Here is a 20,478-nt window from a genome sequence, read left to right as displayed (position 1 = left end):
TAGATAAATTGTGGTAGCAATAGCAAATTCCAACACGCTAAAAACCTTGCGTTATATATGAAAATAACACATGTTCCGATAAAAGCATGTCACAATACATGAAACCAGATAAAATCGTCCCCATTCCTGACAATTTTATAAAAGTGTGATGCATGTGTTTTCATTGAATGTTTTTGTATTTTGTTGTGCGACAATCTGTGTAATAATCATCACTTATATTATGTTTTGCAGAACAATTGTCAGTGCCAAGGAGCGACGATTGAAGAAGGGAACAGGTTTTCACCTCAACATTTTATTACTTGGTTTGTTGAACGGAGGCCTATCTATGTTCGGAATGCCATGGGTTTGCTGTGCTACTGTGCGTTCCATCACTCATACGAACAGGTTAATACACTGTCTCACATATGTTTGTGTAGTGATGAAGATTTTCTGCAGCAAAGTCATTGATTTTGCAAATGGTTGACACAATTTTTTTGCGTCATTTTCTATGTGACGCAGCTTCACACTATTACGCCATACATGTGTAACTGGTGACGTTACACTAAATGTTAGATAATATAGCTTTGTCAGTATGACGTAACTTATGTCACAAAGTATGCCCCATAACAGTGCTTCTCAAACTGTCGGCCGCAACCTAAATTGGGTCGCGAAACATCATGCGTTATTATGTCATTGTCACAATAAATAGTATACGTGCGTAAATTTATTGTGTAAACATTATTCATGTGTATAGGCTACACCCATCAAAGGTTCACATAGAACTTTCTATTCCAAAATGGGTTCACGGAGCAAGAAAGTTTGAGAAGCCCTGCTCTATAATATATCACAAAACGTCTTTTTTGACATCACCTTATTAAAGCGATAATTGTCACTATGGCGCAACTTATTATATCACAAAAGCACTTTTTACATGACAATAATTAACCAAAGTGACGTAAGTGTTCCGCGACGTTCTAGTGACGTAACATTTATATTCGACATGTGTTTAGCAACACTGGATAGCTAAATATGTTCATAAAATTTTACTGGCCTGGTATAAATTTTTTACATTTCCACGTTTCTCAGCTTGACGATCATGAGTACCAACCAAGCACCTGGAGAAAAAGCAAGAATTGAAGGAATTCATGAACAGAGAGTTACAGTGTTTGTTGTGAACGCTTGTTTGGGTGAGTAAGAGTCTGGGTGGCAGTCACATATTTGTTTTATCGGCCAGTTTGGATTTATTTTGCACTTTTAACCCAACAAAAGAAACAAAATCATAACTGTATGTTGAGTTCTATCGCAAAAACACATAGTTAGAACTAAAATATGTTGTTTTGTCGAAATGATTTTTCTGGTCAAAGAAAACTGGAAAGTGTGAGTTTTGATACCAAGTGAAAATCTTGTTCAAACACTCATTCATTAAAACAATATCCCGCCACTAAATTATTGCTACAAGTTTTCAAATCTTTGCTAGTAACCTTGGCAACAGCATAAATATTAAAAGCTTAAGTTGGGATTTTTTGGAGAAAAAAAGATTGTGTTTGAGATGTTTAAACACTTTGTCATTAAATTAATATTATAACTAGGGATGCGCCGAGCCGAGCCAGAACCCGAGTACTCGGTACCGAGCATCGCCTTTTTTATGCTCGGTGCTCGGCCGAGCAGTTGCACAAACTGACCCGAGCATTAAATTTGTATATTCATGCCATGCTAACATACGTAACTAGTGTTCGAAGGGGTGTCTATGAACAAAAACAAATATTTTTTCAAATGTATAAGATGGGTCAAAAACGTGTACTTCTGGTTCTGAGGCCTGTACAGCTTAATACAAGGCTGGTGACGTAAGATACCTTCTTGTAGAGCCAAAACGTATAAAGGGGATTTTTTGTGACGTCATAATGCACCGAGCATGCTCGGCCGAGCACCGAGCATTAACGTGAGATGCTCGGTGCTCGACCAAACAGAACATTTGCAGTTTTGGCACATCCCTAATTATAACATCAGACAATTGAGCATAATCTTTATCACTCTGCTCAAAAAACGTTAGTGGAAATGGAAACAATTAGAAGATGTAAACGGCTGACAATGTTTTCGACATTAACCAATAAACTTTCGTTTCTTTTCAGGTCTTTCAATTTTGATGCAACCACTTTTGAAGGAAATTCCTCTTGCAGTTTTATTCGGAATATTCCTATACATGGGCGTTACTTCACTTACTGGAGTTCAATTTATTGATCGGGTAGAAATGTTGTTCATGCCGTCGAAAAATTATCCTGACTACAGCTACGTGAAAGCGGTAAGTGTGATTCGATTTGAAAAAGTAAAATATTTTTTGGGTTTTGGAAATTTAGATAATTTCTTAGACAACTAGTCCAATAACACATGAGGAATAAGATTTCCATATAAATCACAGTATTCCAGGCCTATTAAAGGCGCCATACCGAATCAGCCGGTCACCAAGCATTCACCACCATATGGCAAGGCATAGGATAGAACAATCTAGCCTGCGGTGGGATTCGAACCCACGACAGGAGTCTTTCAGGGTTGATCGCAGTTATGAATTTATCTTCACCTTAAATTTCTAAATAGGATACATTTGAAAAAGGTCCCATAATACTGTTAAGTCGAAATTTACATATCTTGCAATCGAATGACTGAACGTTTTCACGAACTTAAATCAATAGACATATAAAGTTCATTATTGTCTTTAGCCACTAAGCAATGAGCTGGGAGATTCTATTGTGACGTTTAAAGTACAAGTATTGTTTTACACTTGTTAGTGGAGAAGATGTAATGTAACGACAAAAAGATTGAGTAACTGTTTTTAACACAATCTAATTACATCATCCTTTCACAAACCAAAATTATTTGTTTATTTTCACACAGGTTCGACCTTGGCGCATTCACATCTTCACACTGATTGAGGTGGTGTGCTTAGCTGTCCTTTGGATTGTGAAATCGACCCCTGCACAAATCGCCTTCCCATTCTTTCTGGTGCTCACAATCCCAATACGGCGATTCCTCCTGCCCAAAATCTTCACACCTAAAGAGCTGCAAGAGGTGAAGCCAAAAAATCTAACTTTTTTCAATGTTCCAGATTCGCTAAAACTGAAATTAGGGATCAAATTGATTCTGTAGCTCTAGGTGGTCGGTTAAATTTATGCAGATATTTCGTCATAATAGCCGTTGTGACGTGCGTAATCACGTGACGATCTAATTGGTTTTCAAATAAGGATTTGTGAAACCATGCTGTTCGCCAACGCACACCAAGAGAGTTTTAAGATAAAATTGTGTGGTCGGTCACTGAGTGTTAATTACCCTGATGAAGGCGACCTGTATAGGACGTCGAACGTCGGAATAAAAATACTTGCCAGAGCTCTTTAAACTTGGCCCAACCTTATTAAAAACCAAACGTTTGCTACATTATTTTTAAAATGCTTGCTGAATGAACGCCTGAAAAATCTACTTTAGTTGACAAAAGATCTAATATTAAATCCCAATCATCTGCATGCCAACGAGTTGCCCCTGATTATATGGTGTGTGCCTTTTAGTTGATTTGCACGCAATCTATATACAAATAAAGCCACATGTTGTGGCATTAAACTGGTTACACAACATATTGGCTGCATTATAGAAGAATAGCTGCATACATACTTGCCCTAAACCTCTACATATGCTATGGAAACGGGCTAACAGCCATATTTGTATTATTTTGTCCCAAAAGAATTGGGGGTTGTTAACGTCTACCAAACCATACCCAGTTTGTTTTTGGCTCTTGTCGTGACGTACAAAGCTGAACGATGACGTCATGAACTTGATGATGTCATGAACTTGTTGACGTCACAGAGCTGTTTTAGATTTTTGCCTAAACACAAATTCCGGTTTTGGTAATCACTAAGAATATGTAATATGGCTGATTTAATTTGCAATCCGCACCGGTTAATCAATATTGTGCTGTAAGATAACACAGATGTAATTCCTTTTTACATGTTGTCTGTTTTCTAACCAACACCCTCTGTAACAACCCTCTGTAATTCCACTGATGTTGTCCACACAATAACTTATGCCAGCAATCATAACAAATTTAACTGATGATTTTGTGGCTGTAAGTGACACAGCATTCAATATAATGCCAATACTTTAAAGCAGTGGTTCTTAACCTTGGTTTGACTCACCTAAGCCCCGATAAAAAGCTTTTTAAATTGTGAAAATATGAAGTACTAGGGTAAAGTGCTGTGCGTAAGCTTTAAGTTATGTCCGTTAACTTTAAATCCGCACACTTTCAAAACAAATTCTTTTCGTAAATGTTTTTATCAATTCTATACATTGGTTAAAACAAAGTCAATTAGTCCCTAAAGCACTTACTTAAATCATAACATAGGTGATTTCAAGGGGTTAAGGACCACTGCGTTAAAGTATTTAATGGACTATTGGTTTAAACTAAGTTTAGTCCACAACCAAGTCGAGTATTCCACGATTTCAAACTTTTCCTTTTTCTTCATCCCCAGTTGGACGGTTCCGATGTTAAGCCAAGCGTGCCATCACGTGATCAGGACGAACACAAAGACGCAAAAAATCCAAAATGAGCCAAAAAAACCCACATTTATCCGCATTAAGGCTGAGAGCTCTTTACGCCCGTGCTAGCCGCCGGCTGCCCTGAGACTAAAAACGTTCCCGCGCTTTCAAACGGTATCCGGCCACGAAAGCGAACTTGATATTATTTCCACTGTAAAGCGTGTATATTGCCCCCTCCCTTGTGGAATTATTTTACTCCGAGTTTTGCTAAAGTTTTAATTGCGATGTGCACTTTGCTCTCTAGCACCCTCTGGTGCTTGTTATCCTCGTTCGCAGGCCGCTTTAATTCACAGAAACAACCTCGTTATAGCAAGATGTTTACCTTCATACAAATGTTTCCGGGATTGAAACGAATTCCACGTCTGTGTACATGATGCAGTGGTTCCCAAGCTGTTTCCTCGCTCTAAACATTTAAACACATTCAGCCCCCTCCGATAAACCAAGTAACGCTAAAGTAAACAAACTGTATTAAAGTTGCGGCTTTACATTGACTTGAAACGCCCTGCCTCCAGAACTAAAGTACTTTTGTCACCAACCACGTGCCATGAAGTGGAATTCCTTCCCTTGAGTTAAAAATTTCTTACTCAGAATAAATACTTTCAGGTTGGGAACCACTGCAGTATGTGAAACATTACACTAAGATATTCAACGTTGCATTGCATTGAGCCATTTCACCGCAGTAGGTTGCAGAACGCTGGTTTCGATAACCAGGAAAAGTTGCAATTCATTACTAAATATTCAAGTTTCTCCAACACACAAGCTTTTGTCACGCCTACACTGCCCATTACACAACCAGCTGAAACTATTCTCGTTATGACGTAATGCCAACGTCACTGCTAGTGACGTCATGTCAACGTCATAATTAGTGACGTCATGCCAACGTCGTTATTAGTGACGTCACGTGTATATTGCTAAATGGCAGAAGACCTGGTTAGTATTGCGGTCGCCTTTTTCCCCCAAAACAGTTATTTGTATGACGTCATATTGCATCATTGGTGACGCAATAGTTGGTATATTTGCAATGGAAAATATGCTTCACTTATATCTAGAAACAAATGAATTTGGACCCCACATTCTGCTTTGCCTTGCTTCCCTTAGGATTCGAGTTTTAGTAAATATTGCATTTGTTCATCTGCTGTGTCACTTCATAATTGATGAGTCAGCATTAATTTCACACCGTAATAACATTTCTAGTCAATCGCATAACTCATGTATATATGTTTTGCAGCTCGACACGTGAAGTAAAAAAAGCTGTCTGTCTGTCTGTCTGTCTGGTAAACGTGTTTGTTTTGGTGGGAGTGTGTTTGTTTGTGTGTGTGTGGTTTTTCAGATTTTGGGTGTCTGTTTAAATTCTGTTCCTTTTTGTCCGATTGACCTTTTCCCACTTAATTGTCAGTTGAATTGTGCAGTAATTCTTTCCAATCCAATCACTTGATGTACATAAACGCGTGCATTTGCGTCTGTTCGTCTTTTAACGAAGCATGAACCTGTATGAAAATAACACTACGTCTAAGCAAAGTTCAATTCGACCAATTCCTCCAAGAACTCCAAAAAACTGTAACTAAACATAAAACCATCTGTTCCGTTGTCAAGACACCCGATAGCACTGTGACGTCATAGAGTTCCCCTTGTTTCGTCAGCTTCTGTTGGTGTTATTTTAAAGGAAAGGTGTCAAGAGAATAAGATGACAAAAATGTGCTTTGTAGACGGAAAAAATTATGTGTGTTTTGTGTTCTTTGTAATTCGTTTTATGCTGTCAACGACGTTTGTTTTGTTTGAAAGCTGTTAAAAGAACATTTTCTGTCGGTTTCTATATGACAGCTCCTTTAAACAATGTTAATATGTTTTATTGGTGCAAATGCCTTGAATCATATTGTAGTATCCGATCAGCTATGTTGCTCTGCAATTTATTAGCTGCTTTTTAAATCTTACTTATTGCAGTAAAAGAACGTCAATTTTTTCCACCGAATTAAAATCAACTCAAAATTCCACAGAAACCTGGGCCCTTTTATTACATCCCACTTTTATTAACAAAAATATATATTTTCCCCCTTTTTTATAAGAGTAGATGCGTTTTAAACGTTGAAATCCACTTCAAATAACTCTCAACATATTTTTAAACCCATTCTGTGTTCAAACTTGTCTTTAACTTCAACCATATATAACAATCTTCAATCACAGATTTATTCAACAAAATCTGCATGAACTTTTATTTTGTTGCTTGCAATTAGTTTTGCACGCGTTTGCTTGTCCTTCGCAATCTGCGGCAAATATGAGCTTGTTTTCCCGTGGGCCAAGTTCCAAAATCTCAATCTGCGTCACTTAAAACGTCGAGTTGTACGCAGTGGTTTGCGCAGTAATCACGCCTTTTGCAATTTTATGATGAAAAGTATTTTGTACAAAAAGGGGCATTTTTGTATGAATGTATTTTCAAATTTTAACTTCAAAAACAAAATCTCAGTTTTAAGCACACCTGAATCAAAATTGCAACCAGATTTTTGCATTCTGTCCTTTCGACAAAAAATCCAGTGTTTCCAAAATTTTTTTCATTACTTCCTTGCTACAAATGCTGCGCCCCGTTTTAATCTGTGCTTAAAATCGCCACATACTTGTACAGTTAAAAATCGCTTTGTCTGTTGCAACTAGTTCTTCAATGCATCAATTTAGTAATCGTTTTCAGAAGCGTGCGCTACTAGAAAAGATATTTATACAAAAAAGTGTGCGTTCTATCGCTTTTTGTGCTTCTTAGTGTACGTGCTTTTGTGCTTTATTACAATTTTGAGGTAAAACTTATTTTTTTGATTTTTTCACTTTTCTGTGTCGTGTGATGTGCCAGTTTTTTCACTCCCAAATTTGCTTGTATATATTTGGCCCACAAAGTTCTTATCATGCCAATAAAAGTATACGATTCCTGCTATTACATCACAATAGTCCACATTCTGCTATATTACATCACAATAGTCCACAATCCAGGAGAACAAATTACAGAATGACTTTTATGCTACATTACTGTTTAATGCAGCAATGATTGCGCACCATAACATGTGTTTTCGAATTACAGTTTTTTTTGAAATGCAACAAGCTATAATTACATGGCGATGCAACATATCCACAGCAGTGTAGCACGTCCGTAGCACTACAAGTTCACACAATATCACAGCTCCCAACCCGGTCAATATAAGGCCGCTTTTCTTTCCCAATCAACCAAAAAGGTTCTCGCTGGTTTGAGATTTCCGCTTTATAGATGGGAATCAATGTGACGGAATGACTCTAAAACAGAGATTAAAAAATTACATTGTAAACCCAGTGGTTCCCAACTGGTAGTCAATGAACCACTAGTGGTCCATAATGATTGTTTATGTGGTTCACAGGACTTCCACTAATTGTTGATGAACTGGAGATAACTTCATGTTAATCAAGTCAAAATGTAGCTGTCAATAATTTATGTCACTTATTTTTGAAGAAATATATTTTGGGTCCAAGTTCTTGTTGTGTAGGCTTAATTTACTCAAGGCTCGAAAATGAAATAGACCAAGACATTCATTAAATTGGACCGGTGGTCTATGGCCTGAAACGAGTTGAGAGCCACTGACTTGATTGTTTATCTCGCTCAATTAGGGAGGGTTTCATCCACAGTAAACTTCGGTTAATCGGACCCGTTTGGACCAAAAAATTGTCCGAATTAGACGGAGATCCGGACTAACCGATGTCGATTAGTTAAAGCCTTATTACAAATCATTTGTACCTCAAGTTTCGTCGGAATTGGGCGAAGATTCGGGTTGTCCGAATCCGGTTTAACCAAGGTTTACTGCAGTTCAATAGCGCACTCTTGCCCTAGGATATTTTAATTACCAACCACTGACTTACGTGTTGCCCATTTATGTTCTAAGACAGGGGTCCGCAAATACTTTTTGGCGCGACCCTAAAAAATCGCTCTAAATTCTCGCGACCCAAGCATCAAGTCTGTGGAAAATACTAATCAACTAAATATCAATATTAAGACTGCTATTATGCTATTGTCAGTTGCTATTTTCACATAAAGCAGTAGGTAAGCGAACGTATTTATTCTAACAAATGAAAAACTGTGGGCTCTGTTTTGAGAACACAGCTAATCAGAAAACGCATGCTTGCATAGGTGCGCTTAACTTTTTGCATTGTTACATAACCTCTGTCACAGTATACGTAGTCATACGTAACAATGCAATAATGATTAAAAGGTTGAATAAAGCCCAAAATTCATTAATACTGTAGATGCGATGCTTATATTCATGGGAAATTTGAAATATTTCGCGACCCAGACTATAAGGTCTCGCGACCCAAATTTGGGTCGCGACCCACTATTTGCGGACCCCTGTTCTAAGACACAATTAAGACACGTTTCACTCTATTGCTATTCCCCACTCCTGTCTTAGGACATGTTCACCGTTCCACCAACCTTTAACGCGTCTTAATAATTAAACCTTATCGAATTTTGTCGTTCGCCAATCTACAGTCGAGAAACCCGATAACGTCAGTCGACAGGATCGACAAACCACAACTCACGATATTTATCGTTCGATCGTGCTCGTTCATGCGTAACGATATCACGAGTTATCGTCCCAAGTATCGCGGACCGCGAATTCGCAACAAGACCGGCTGTTTACAGGGATGCATATTAATAAGCTAAGATAAGAGATCTCTTCTCAATAAATCCGTTTATCACCATCGAATGAGACGATCGATAAAATCGCTGATCTTTATCGCGGAGACGATATTTCGATGGTACGCCATATTTTTGTCTCAATTTTTGGGCAGTTTTTTTGTGTTCTTGCTTCACTTTAAGGTGTTGTTTTGTATTTTTTAATGTGCGAAGGCGTCTTAATGAGGCTTGGCCGAACTGTTTATTTGCTGTTTAAAACTAATAAACCCAAAAATTGTGACTCATCATCAGAAAAGGCGCAGTTCTGATGAACACCGAACATTGAAACTGCTTTAAATGTTGCTCGAAAACTTGTAGGTCAAGATTTTACATTCAAAGTTGAAAACCTAAAAATTTGCGAAAAGCTAAAATGTTCGCTTCAGGCATCACAATAATCTACAACGTTTTAAATTTAACGAAAAGTTGTAAAGTTTCAAGACCTGTTTTATAATCTTTCCTCGATTCTTGTGGCTTTTTAAGAGATGATGTGACGAGTTGATGACGTCTTGATCTACGCAGTTGTTTTCCGTTAGAGGGCGCACGTTAGATTTTGATTCCGTGAAGATTTCGTAACCTTTCGCATTCTTAAGCTTCTTCGGCTTCAAACCGTTCACCAACGAAACATACTCATGTCTGATTTTGCTTCTATGTAAGAAATAAATTCGTGGTTTTAAGATGGTTTTAAACTCATTAAGCTTCTCCCAATTAGGCTACATTGTTTTCAAGTATTAAAGACAACTTAAAATCACCGATGATGGCATGAGCAAATTGCCTAAACTTGTTTGGGTATCAAGAAAGTCGTTTTTTGCTTGCTTTATTGCCGGTTATCTCTTACAAAAATTTACTCTTTATCGTTGTAGTCATTTATTGACAAGCAATGCAATTTGTTTTTAAGGTTTATCATTTTTGAGGCAAGACGAAATTTTTTACCTCTGTACTCTTTCCATCTTATACCGAACAACAAATCCAGTCCCACAACATTTTCTGCATAATCTTACATCCACCTTGTGGCCAGTTTTACACGAACTGAAAAAAGAAACAAAATATTATACCACAGAAACAACACACTATTTAATTTTAAGCAACGATGTGACCCATTTTTTTTCTTTTTTTTGAACTGCATTTCATTTTTTTCATAATTTTTTTTTGGTCGTATGTTATTTGAATTAAGTAATGTCACGAAACATAAATTTAATGCAACCTTAAACGTGAAGAAAGTTATTGTCGCCAGATTTATTGAAAAATGTGTAGGCTATGTTTTTTTATGGAGTTTATGTACTTGGGACACGAATTTTATGCAAAGTTAAAGCCTCCACAACGGAATAAATGCATGAAATACAATGTCAAAGTGTTGGTATAGTCGGGCCAGGCTAATCGGGTTTGGGTTTTATTTTGTAAAAAACGGGCTTTATTCGGGCCTGACTTTGTATTCGATCGAAGCTTTACCTTGTGAATTTAACTTTCACGCCTAGTTCTTTTGGTTTTGTTTTCGGGTTTGCTTTTTCAAATGCGGACCCAATGATAACTTGGCTAAATATGTAACTTTGTAAACATAGTTTGCTTACTTGGGACACGAAATTTTTTCCGATGTATTTGGAATTCTCACGCATATTCCGTTCTCCTCATCCGACGAAACGTTGCATAAAGTTGGCGAATCGCTGCTCGATTTTTCGTCAATCGATTCTCCTGTGAAAGAGTATCGAATTTTACATGAAGCGGAGACGATCTATATTCTTGTTACAACAGAAGGTCTCTACCTGGTCTGTGAGGTTGAGTCCGAAAAAATGTCGCCCTCTCTTCTACCGTTGATTTCAAGCAATACTGAAATACGAAATAACTGTATGTAGGAATGTAGCCTATCTTAGGAAATTCATCTAAAGGAAAACAGAAATTTATTGTAAAAAGTGGCACAGATTTGTTGTATTGAAAGAAAGAGGCAAGTTTGTTGCCGCAGCACAAGCAAGTTTTAACAAATTCAAGTGCGCGGGACTAAATGACTAACACCAATACGAAGCGACAGGGTTGCAAGCGGGTCCGAAACTCAATCCAAACCCGATTTTCTCAAACAAAGTCCAAATAAAGCTCGAAAAATGTATAAAGTCATGCCCAAATCAAGGCGATTATATTCGATCTAGAGCAGTGGTGGCCAAACTACGGCCCGCGGGCCGCATCCGGCCCCCAGTCCTGTTTCATCCGGCCCGCCAAACACCTTGCCTGGTTTTTTTTCCAAGCACCATATTTACCACTGTGAACAAGCAGTGCAACAGCGCTGGCTGCTACTAGCAGTTATTAAATCCAAGTGTAAACAAGATGGTGTTATTTATTGTTATTCTACTACAATAATATATATTTTAATAAAGATGGCAACCAGTTACGACAAATTTTACGTAAATCTCATTTAATCCGGCCCCCCAGTAGCAAGACAGTTGCAAATTTGGCCCTCTGGTAAAAAAGTTTGGCCACCCCTGATCTAGAGCTTGAATCCGACTTATAACTTTTTGAACGAACCTTGTATGCGTAGGTGGGTGTGACGTCATCAACACATCCGCTACTGTTGAATAGTCCTTTTCTTCCTGTCGTATATTTCTCATACATTTCCTGGACCTCTTCCGTTGTCATCTCAGGAATTCTATGGCAAAATACAAAATTTCCAATACCTTTAGCCTATTTACCACTAGAAAGATTTTCGTCCATTTTTGTCGCGTGTTTTGGTTTTGTTGTGAGTAAAAAAGACACTTAGATTCTATTTTTATAAGGGACTGAAGATGCCAGTTCTCGAAATATATTAGATGTGAATTTTAAACATACACAAGCGAGAATCCGTACTAAAGCGATTTGTGTAAATTTGATTGAAAGTTTTTCAACTTACAGTAAATATTCCAAAACCGCGTCGTCAGAATTCCTGGTCATAAATTTAGCTCCATTGCAGTTCTCCTTTAATTTCATAATATTTCTTTCATCTCGACCAAAAACGCGGAACTCCTTTAATTCCGAATCAAACCTCCCAATCTTGGCCAATTCATCGTTTCTTTTCATAATATCCAACAAATCAGTACTAATACAAGTCGAGAGACGATAAACCGGGTCTACAGGGTCTTCATCCGGGTCAGTAGGTTCTTCTTGTGGCGCAGAAGGAAGTACTTGTCCCTCTAAGGTCGTGTGAGCCGTGTTGAGAGGGTTAAGCTCGCTGTAAGGTGGCGGAGGGTAATAATCTGGACTCCCGTAAGGCCACGTACACCACTCGGCCTGAAAGGCAGGCGCACTTGCCATAACAAGTTCACTACACACTTGTGCCTATTGCTTGTTCAGTAGACAATTCTCCTGCAAATTATTACATTTAATCTGTAATACTTTAAACTAGAATCTCCTCTAACGCGTTGCTTGGTGGATGAAGACTGTAATGAACCTTATACTTATTGATTTAAGTTCATGAAAACATGAAGTCACTCGTCCTTTAGAATTGAAGATATATATATACATCTTTCGCCTTTACAGCATCATCCGTCTTTTATTGAAATAGAATTCTTTTGAATCTAATTTGTATTTCTTTACTCTATCCGGCATAAAACCCAGACAAAGTGCAACGAACCCAAAGGCGGGTTATAAGCTCTAATTGTGACTCCATTTTGGTTTTTATTTCTATCTTATTGGTATATACAACAATAATACATTACATCCATATGAATTAATAAATCGGCATTGCTTGGCAGTTCCCAATAAAAAACATTCCCGGGTGTTGAATAAACGTTTACTTAAAAATTACGTTTTTCCGTCTGTGACCTGTTACTGGCAATCAAAATCAAACAACCTGAAATGGGTCACACGCTTTGAAGTCGTCTCTGTCTACTTAACACAAGTTTAATATTTCAAAGGTTGTTGGGAAACTATCTCACCAGACGTAGTAACTAATAGGGGCTTAAATTGCAGCAAATTATAAACATGGACCCTGCTTGTTACTAAACAACACTTTAGCATGTAGCGAAAGTAATTTGGCTTCAATACTGGCTTGTGTTCTTACAGAAAGTTAATATTCATACCAGAACGTCATGGAAATTGTTACGTAGTGTACGTAAACAAAAATGCGAAATAATTCCTTTTCACAGAAAAAAACTTCCAAATAATTTTCGCGGTATCTCTTATATGTCCTTGTCCTACATTAATACACCAGCTTTTTAATGAGTTGCAAATATATATCGTTCTGGAAAAAAATATACCCAAATATTTTATAAATTAAAGCAAGCAATTAGATTTTTTATTTTTTTTTTGTTCTACTTTTTGTCTTTATTTGTAAACTTTTCCCAAACCTTAACCTTGCATACATATCTCGTTCTAGCTGGATATAAGATACAAGCCTTTCTATGCAAGTTCAAACCATGTATACGAAGCACTTACTTACGGCTCGACTGTCTCGTTTAAAATTGACGGCGTCTGCGATTTCCAAAATTCGCAATTACTTAATCTTGGCGAGTTAAGAAAAAGTGTTGCGTTCGCGCCCTAGGCGGTGCTGGCGTGCATGAAGAAGAAGAGGAAAATACATCAACAGGAAACGTACAATATCAAAACAGTGCTGACGTTAATACAACTTCAAGTTAATTGTTTCGGTGGAAGGGCCGCATCAGGACAAACCCGTCACCGTAAGTTAAGTTTATTTCAAATATTTAAATCACTTGCCACACAAATACAACCTCGTTATTTTGAAAAGGCATACAATAGATAGGCAAAATATAGAAGGAACTTACGATGGGTTGGGTGTTTGTTGAAACGTTTGTACCATAAATCGTGTCGCTTTTTACCTCTCTGTGGGCCGTTATATTTTCATCAGACTGATGTACTCTCGAATTCGGAACAGTTCCTTAGTATGAAGACATAAACCGCTTGGTTTATGGTTCAAATCCCACTCTGGACATGCCCTTAACTCAATTACGATTTACTTAACGTTATTTTGTACTCGCGACCAAATACCGAAACATGGCATACATTTTCAGTTTATAAAATCGGACATTCAAACTGATATTATTTTTACAATGTTTCAAAATTAACTAGTTAAAGCATATACCTTTTGACCCAATAATAATTATTGAAAATAAATATAATTTTAAACCGAAAAAAACATGGTTTCAAATGTTTCCAAACGCACATCACATTCCGATACGCTTGATTCGCTTTGGTGACATCCCGACCAATCAGCTTTCGAGCTTATCCCGCGCCGAACTCGACCCTTTCCTTGCAAAGCCATTTGCTTTGTTGAGTTGATGGCGTGCGGAGGTGGAAGGCTGGCGGTGCTATAAGGTAAATTGCATTTGTTTCTTCACGCTGATCTGTAGAGTTGCACATCTATATCCTGTGGTAATCTTGACTAATATCTAACTGTGTCATTATTTAAACTAGGTAAACTATACAACTTGTGTAGTATATTGTTATTGATTTGATAGCAATATTTCTGTTGGATGTAAGACTTTGTGAACTGTAAATACACGTTATTTTTGCGTTATGATTTGATACAGCAACCAACATAACTAGTGAAGCTATATAGCCAATATCTTTGTCTAAATGTTTTCTATCTTTTACAGTTTGCACAAAATGCAAAACAAAACCGCCAGAAGTTATCAAGCATTCCTTCGCCGCCAAGTTCAGGTAAATTAAGTTTTACTTGTTGCTTAAGTCTTAACTAGTTAAGATTGGTAAACAAATTTAACTGTGCTTAAAATACCACTACTGTTATATACACAGGCAAGCTTCAGGAACGCTTGCATTGTGCTTTATTGTGACGTAACAAACGGCGTTTTTTTTCAATCGGCACTGATTGTAGCAAGCTTACTCGCACACAATTCTTGCCTGCAGAAATGAGGCCTTAGTTTGCAACTAAACAACTCCTTTTACATTTACTCCAGTTCTTTGGATCAAAATATCCTGGTATTTAAAGTAATATAATGCATATTTGTTTACAGATTTACTTCGTCTTATTCACCTCAACGATCTTCGTCACATCTTTCTTCGTCAATCATCCAACATTCCTCAACTTCATATATTTATTTGTATGTAAACATAGGAGTCTGTCGTGGGTCAACCGGGATTGCGGAACTGTTAGGCCTAACTTAGGCTAACTGGCGCTAGGGTGAGTGACCTATTCTTTGCCGAGATTGACTCGTGAAGGAAGTCTTCCTCGGTGGTCAAAGAATGGTCCCAGTCTGCAGGAGTGCTACTATGTCAGCAAGTTGGCGCTAGGGCTAGAAGTACGAGTGGCACTCGTTAACTAAGGTTAGGCTAGGTAACATAGGTGGGGTACGTTTGGGATTCGCGCGCCACGTAGGAACTTAGCTTAGAACGATTTCTAGATAGGTGTGGCGCGTTGCTAAATGGCTTTAGCTAAAATAAGGTGCGTATAGAAACACGACTTGGCATGGCCTCCACCGCACGCGCTGGCCGCGGTGTAGGCGGGGTCAGAGTAGGGACACAGCTACTCCCAATGAAGGTCCAGGCTCGTGGACCTGAGGGGGCCGGCATAGCATTTTGCCCGAAAAATCCCGTGAGCCACCCTGATAGGGCGCAAACTGTTGTTAATCTTTTCCCCAGCCAAGCGGTTGCGTAATTCATTTGGGTCCTTGCGGGGGGACTCTGAGGGCAAGGGGCAGTGACGCGATACTGTTGATTTATACGCTGTAAATGTCACTGTTCCTTTTTAAACAAACTTCTGCGCCTATGCTAACTGTAAAATTAGGGATGTTGTGGATTTTTTTTCGGGTTTTGACCAGCTTGTGTGATCCATGCTTGTGCATCCTTTTCTCAGTTTTCTTCACTAAGAAGAGACTGCGAATTTGATATCAAGCATGTGATGTTAATGGCCTCGATATTCGTATTACACAAATTCAGTATTACATAAAATGGCGCTAATTTTCGCCCCAATTCCCCTGTTTGCTGGTCAAGCCCATTTTTTTTCGTGGATTTAGGCTAACATACTTACTATTAATTTCAGTTTCGTTTTCCTGCTTGACCCGGCCATCCAGTCATTATGGGGCAGTGACTATTTGGGTGGTTGTAAAACATGACAGACTCACCTTCTACTTTTCTAGGCTAATTTGCGACGGTTGTATGCAGCAGGGCAGTTAGCTGAGGCAAGCTTGTGTACTTTTACGTCGGCGGCGCAGGGACGATGGCGGTTCCAACGTTTTTTCAGAAACTGCTCGAGAATACCGAAGCAGACGAACGACCGGTTCTCGTTGGCGATACAAACTTGATTAAAATTTCACAACGCATTAAAGTAATAGCACTATAGACTTTAATAATTTTAGTACGAAGCTCTTAATTGGCCTGACGTACTTAATACTAAGTAAAACACATAATGGGAAATATTAATTGGCATTTGTGTTTTTGCTTTCGTTTTCCCTCTTTCATGAGCAAAAATTGTGTGCAGAGTCCACTTTTTCTATCCTTTTATTTTCCATTAGTTAGACCAGTTCTTGGGGGGTGTTGTGCCTTTTTACATCAGCCGACAGGTTCTTTATGTTAATAGTGTATGTTTGTTTATTCCTCGTCGCTCTAACCATGCGAACCGCCATCGTCAGGTTTTAAGTGACAAAGAATTAACATCAGTCAGTTTAAAGTTTGGATTTTCTTCTGTTTTGTGTCCGTCCAAAACATTCCCATGTAAGTTTAAAGTTTCACTTCTGCGCTTTAGTAATAAAACTAACCATGTTTGTTTTGTATTTCAGAATCCTCCTCAAAAAAACTCATTGATATTTGTCTTTTTGTGTTTTTACATTGAAAGCAATTGCAATAATTTTGGAACCAAACCTTGCATTGGAGGTATTTGTAATGTTTGAAATAGTTACAAACCAACTGTTTGTAGTATAAAAAAACTCATCTTTGTTTTTTGCAGATATTAACCTCATTTCTCTTTTACAGATTTTATTTAATTCATTGTTTGTTGCAGGTTTAACCAATTTATGTTTTACAGAACTTCCCCGTTTATACTTTGTTATTTGTTGCAGGTTTAGGGGTTATTTTAATCGTTTTAATACTAATCCCTTTTTCAGGTTTACCATTGTTTTATGTTTCCACAGGTTTTAGGAAAATGTGTTTAAAAGTATAATTATCATCAGGTGATCAAACTTTTTACAGGCTTTTTACAGGCTGGAAGTTTACTACTATTTTGTTATTTTATTGAACTGTTTTAATTTTGTTCTTGTTTTGCAGGAAATAGGTAATTAGGATATGTGTAAGCCTTTTAGGTTCCTTTAACGTTTGTTTTTTGTATTTGCAGACTCTTGATCATTAGTGTTTTAACAGGTTTTTGGACTTTTCAGGTTTTAGGAAAAACAAAACTGAGTTAAACAAAATTTTTTAGGTGTTTGCACGTTTTCCGCAGGTCTAGGTTCTGTTTTGCAAATTTGTGTTAAATTTCGTCGGTAAAGGTAAAGTAGCCTATACCCCTTGTTTAAACCAATTTGTCCCTGTAGAAAAGTAACAATGTTTCTACATTTTTTGAATGCAAACTAGAAGCAGTAAAACAAACATATTAATCAAAACAGGTGGCAAACTGGAAACGATTTACGGCGGTTTGGGAATTTGAGTTTTGTGAAATCCTTGTTTTAGTTTTTCAGAATCTAGAACCGATTGCCACAACCGATGACGTCACATGTTTTTACGTCACACCCGATGACGCCACATGTTTCCTTCCGACATTGGAACGTCATCAGCGATCACCCCTGGCGACCGAGGTTGGATGATACGCTTCCATGACGTTCGGTATTTATGTTTTTTCTGTACATTGGTCTTCGCCCTTAAAATCCCTTCGAAAAGCGTCAATACCAAACATTAAGTATCAGACTTTGTATTCGATGGTTGGTTTCTATTAATCTACATTTAAATCGTTGGATAATTGCCTGTAGCAAGAGTGTGTTTTTGTTGATAAGAGCAATAATAATAAAAGTTCCAGCACACTTTTGGTTAGTTGAGATGTTTAAAACCTGTCTATTATATATATTACGCTTGTTTTTGTTTAATCTGTTTTTCATTTGCAGATCACCAATTATCGCCACTACTTCAAGACTCGGACATTTTCCATGCAGCCATATTGGACATCATGACTACATACGGCAGGTAAATGAACTAACAAACCCTGTTCTACGCCATTAAACCATCCACTCGTGTAAAGTTTTAAGTGTTTGTGTTCTTGACTTATACTGTTGTTTATTTGCAGATCAACAATGATCGACTCAGATGCCGACATCCGTGGAGCGCATGGAGCATTGTGACGTAATACTGCAGGTAATAGGGTTGTCATCTTGCTGGTTGAGGGTTTGGTAGTTGATGACGTAATTTGATGACGTCATTGTTGTGTTTCAGATGTTGCAACAGATTGACTTCTCATCCAGAAGCAGATACGAGAAGCAAACGTTCGAGCTGGAAACGGCATAAGTATCCATCACTGCAAGGTAACACGAGTTTAATGTTTTGTTGGTTTGGTGTGGTATTGATATATTGAGATTCCCATTAAAGCTTTGATTTGTTTTACCTCATTTTAACGTATAGTTAATAACATGATTTCTACTTTTATATTGTATTTATAATAGTTGTCTCGCTTGTGTTTAGTTTGGAGTGTAGACGTGAATCGTTCCAGTGCCTTATTGTTTAATATATTTTCTTGTTGTTTAGACGTTGCAAAGTCGCCTCCATTCACCCCAACTACGCTGATCAGACACGTATACATCAGTTACAAGGTGAGTCTGATTGCGCTGAACCCATTGATATTGAGTTTTGTCTCTGTAGCAGGTTTAATTGTACATTTTCTAAACGCGATTACACTGTGGCCTTATGCCACTACGATTTTTTCCAATAATGATTTGTCTACATCCATATACAGTGATTTTTAGTATACTGAACCAAATTACCATCTTTAAACGCTGCATAGTGTTCAGTATCTCTGTACTACATTAAATATTTAGTCGTAAACATAATTAATTCATGATTTTTCTGTAAAAACAAATTCTGTACATTATTACCATGTTTTATTTGTTTAGATCCTGCTACAAAAGAACTGTTGGTCTAAAGAAGAAAGTTCAACCCACAAAGAAAAATTAAAAATCATTTCCTCCGACTGAATCCTCTCACGCAAGCACGCCGAAGAGGGAAAGAAAAGGGTCGAAAACCAAGCTGTCAACTAAAACAGAAGTTTCTCCCGAGCTTGCTGCTTCCTTGGACAATGTTGCCTCCGTTCAAATGTCCGGGTAATGGTCGAGCAGCTAGCGGACTGTTTCGCCACCCAAAACCTTCGGGGCGCTCTTTCCACTTGGTGGACGGTATATCAGGCAACGTGATATTATGTGGACTGTTGTCTGTTGCTCCGCGCCACACATCACGTTTAGGCTAGCATTACTTTCTCCCGAGCTAGCGATGGGACAGGACAGCGGTGACATGTTGAGAAAGCGGTGACAAATGCAATACAAATAAACTACGCTTCCGTCACAAATATGCATATAAAACCTCATGCCAACAATTTACTTCCAAACTGACATTTATGTTTCTTTCTTCCCAGCAACTATCGGACATTAGTTATGCACTGTTGTACTGTGCGGCACGCAAACTCTTCTCTTCTCGGATAGCCTTTGTTTTAGTAATTATTTTAACGTATCCCTCTTGCTCTTGTGCGTTTCCACTTGTGTATGTATCATTCATTGCTCTGAAGAAGCCCTGTCGTTCTATTGGGCTAAACACTAGGTATTTAGCTTCCCTCCCGAACCGATTGCTCGGTTTTGTGTAAAGGATCGCACAGGTTTTACAAACTTTTCAGCTCGCGCACCTTTCCACTTGAACGAAAAATGTCGCGATGCGTGGAATTAGATAAACTGCATTTATTACATTAATTGTGTGTCTAATTGAAACTTTATCTTGTAATCTCTGTGTGCATCCTGTACTTCAGGCTAGTTCAGCAAAAGTTGATATTCTGCATCAATTATGATATTTGAAAGTTATGACTATATTATTGATACAAATTATACTTTGTATTAAACTGCCTTTCCAATTTAATATTGTTTTGTGACCTTTCAAATGGATCAAATGCATTGATTACTTCAACTGTTTGCGTTTTAATCTTTCTCTTGTAGTCTCTCAGTACATGATATAGTTTAGAAACTTGATCAACTAAAATTGGTATTCTTTGTCGACTCTGTCATTATAAAGTTAACTACTGCTGATACAAATGACTTTGTACTAATGTATCAGGAACTTTGGGATAAAGTAGATTA

General features: G+C 37.8%; 2 protein-coding genes and 1 long non-coding RNA gene across 6 annotated transcripts in view; 2 read left to right on the top strand and 1 right to left on the bottom strand.

The window, feature by feature from the left end:
* LOC145203767 (band 3 anion transport protein-like) overlaps window positions 1-7,477 on the top strand; it is a 36,833-nt gene extending 29,356 nt beyond the window's left edge. For 3 of the 4 annotated variants that reach the window (XM_080076073.1, XM_080076074.1, XM_080076076.1), the window contains 5 exons: window positions 232-384; window positions 1,066-1,166; window positions 2,109-2,278; window positions 2,869-3,042; window positions 4,491-7,477. In XM_080076073.1, coding sequence (XP_079932199.1) covers window positions 232-384; window positions 1,066-1,166; window positions 2,109-2,278; window positions 2,869-3,042; window positions 4,491-4,568 — 676 coding nt within the window. In that variant the 3' untranslated portion in view covers window positions 4,569-7,477. The remainder of the gene's footprint in view (window positions 1-231; window positions 385-1,065; window positions 1,167-2,108; window positions 2,279-2,868; window positions 3,043-4,490) is intronic. The other variant, XM_080076075.1, reaches the window with a different exon arrangement.
* Window positions 7,478-7,539: 62 nt separating this feature from the next.
* LOC145203768 (uncharacterized) lies at window positions 7,540-12,551 on the bottom strand. Its single transcript, XM_080076077.1, has 7 exons — window positions 12,105-12,551; window positions 11,744-11,864; window positions 10,993-11,056; window positions 10,801-10,921; window positions 10,166-10,261; window positions 9,676-9,880; window positions 7,540-7,827 (listed from the first exon to the last, which is right to left on the bottom strand). The coding sequence occupies exons 1-7, from the start codon at window positions 12,503-12,505 to the stop codon at window positions 7,702-7,704; spliced, it is 1,134 nt and encodes a 377-aa protein (XP_079932203.1). The 5' UTR covers window positions 12,506-12,551; the 3' UTR covers window positions 7,540-7,701.
* A 1,910-nt stretch (window positions 12,552-14,461) lies between these two features.
* LOC145204583 (uncharacterized) lies at window positions 14,462-18,328 on the top strand. The gene is made up of 4 exons (XR_013853507.1): window positions 14,462-14,524; window positions 14,806-14,869; window positions 15,184-17,980; window positions 18,256-18,328. It is a non-coding gene; the product is annotated as an uncharacterized LOC145204583 (long non-coding RNA).
* Window positions 18,329-20,478: the final 2,150 nt, after the last annotated feature.

This window comes from Phallusia mammillata, chromosome 8 (genome assembly GCF_965637545.1).
Source record: "Phallusia mammillata chromosome 8, kaPhaMamm4.hap1.1, whole genome shotgun sequence".
NCBI lineage: Eukaryota > Metazoa > Chordata > Ascidiacea > Phlebobranchia > Ascidiidae > Phallusia > Phallusia mammillata.
This window is presented reverse-complemented; position numbering and strand designations above follow the sequence as displayed.